We start from the raw sequence: 756 nt of genomic DNA, 5'->3' as shown, positions 1-756 counted from the left end.
CGACTATTTTGGCTTTCGGCATTTTATCGGCCACTTCGGCTAATAACAACAAATTTCCCATTTGTTCGTCATTCAATCCCTGTACTGATAAATCCAACAGCTTTGTTTGTTCCGTTTGCGCTTCCTCAAATTATATGAAATTATCAATCTCACACTGTGTTAAAATTTTGAAATCTTCGCATTAGTATAGTGCTGTGTTGTATTTTTAATTTTAAATGAACTTACTGTAATTTGAAAGTTACTCAGTTGGACGAAGATGACGACGACAAAATAAATGAAACGCATGTTGATGTGACTGATTTCTTGCGTATTCTGGAAAATATTCAAGTTTACTAATGCAATAAATGGTTACTTATAAGAAATAAAACCGCCTGCTGTTTGATAACTGCGTAATGGAGAAATTTCTTCCAGCTAATATTCACCCAAATATATTAATATTGAAAAGCAAAAGGTTTCGATTTCTTGTTACTATAATATAATTGCTTTTCTCACACAAACGATATGCATAAGAAGTCATTCACACTGTAAATCGGTGACAAACGTTCCAAAGCGAAGCCTTCGCGATATATAAATTTAATAAAAAGATAATTTGTCTTAAAAAAAATGCTTATTTACAGATTCGTCGTGAAATTCCGAAATCTCTCATAACGTGATATATTGAAAAGCAGGTGACATTCTCTATTAAAATAAATAAAATAAATCTTACCGGATAAAATTCGTGGAAGAGAGTTTGACACAAACGACCAGTCACTTCTT

The 756-nt window shown here is 32.1% G+C and overlaps 1 protein-coding gene across 1 annotated transcript; it reads right to left on the bottom strand.

Annotated features, from left to right (window-relative positions):
* Positions 1-4: 4 nt before the first annotated feature.
* LOAG_16163 (hypothetical protein) lies at positions 5-593 on the bottom strand (the record flags this gene model as incomplete). Its single annotated transcript, XM_003151651.1, has 4 exons — positions 5-124; positions 226-312; positions 369-411; positions 499-593. Coding segments are annotated over 4 exons (345 nt in total), but the record flags the coding sequence as incomplete, so codon positions are not given.
* Between the last annotated feature and the right edge of the window lie 163 nt (positions 594-756).

The sequence above is a fragment of the Loa loa genome, assembly GCF_000183805.2.
Source record: "Loa loa unplaced genomic scaffold supercont3.4444, whole genome shotgun sequence".
Taxonomy (NCBI): Eukaryota; Metazoa; Nematoda; class Chromadorea; order Rhabditida; family Onchocercidae; genus Loa; species Loa loa.
Note: the sequence above shows the minus strand (reverse complement) of the source record. Positions and strands in the feature narration are given on the sequence as shown.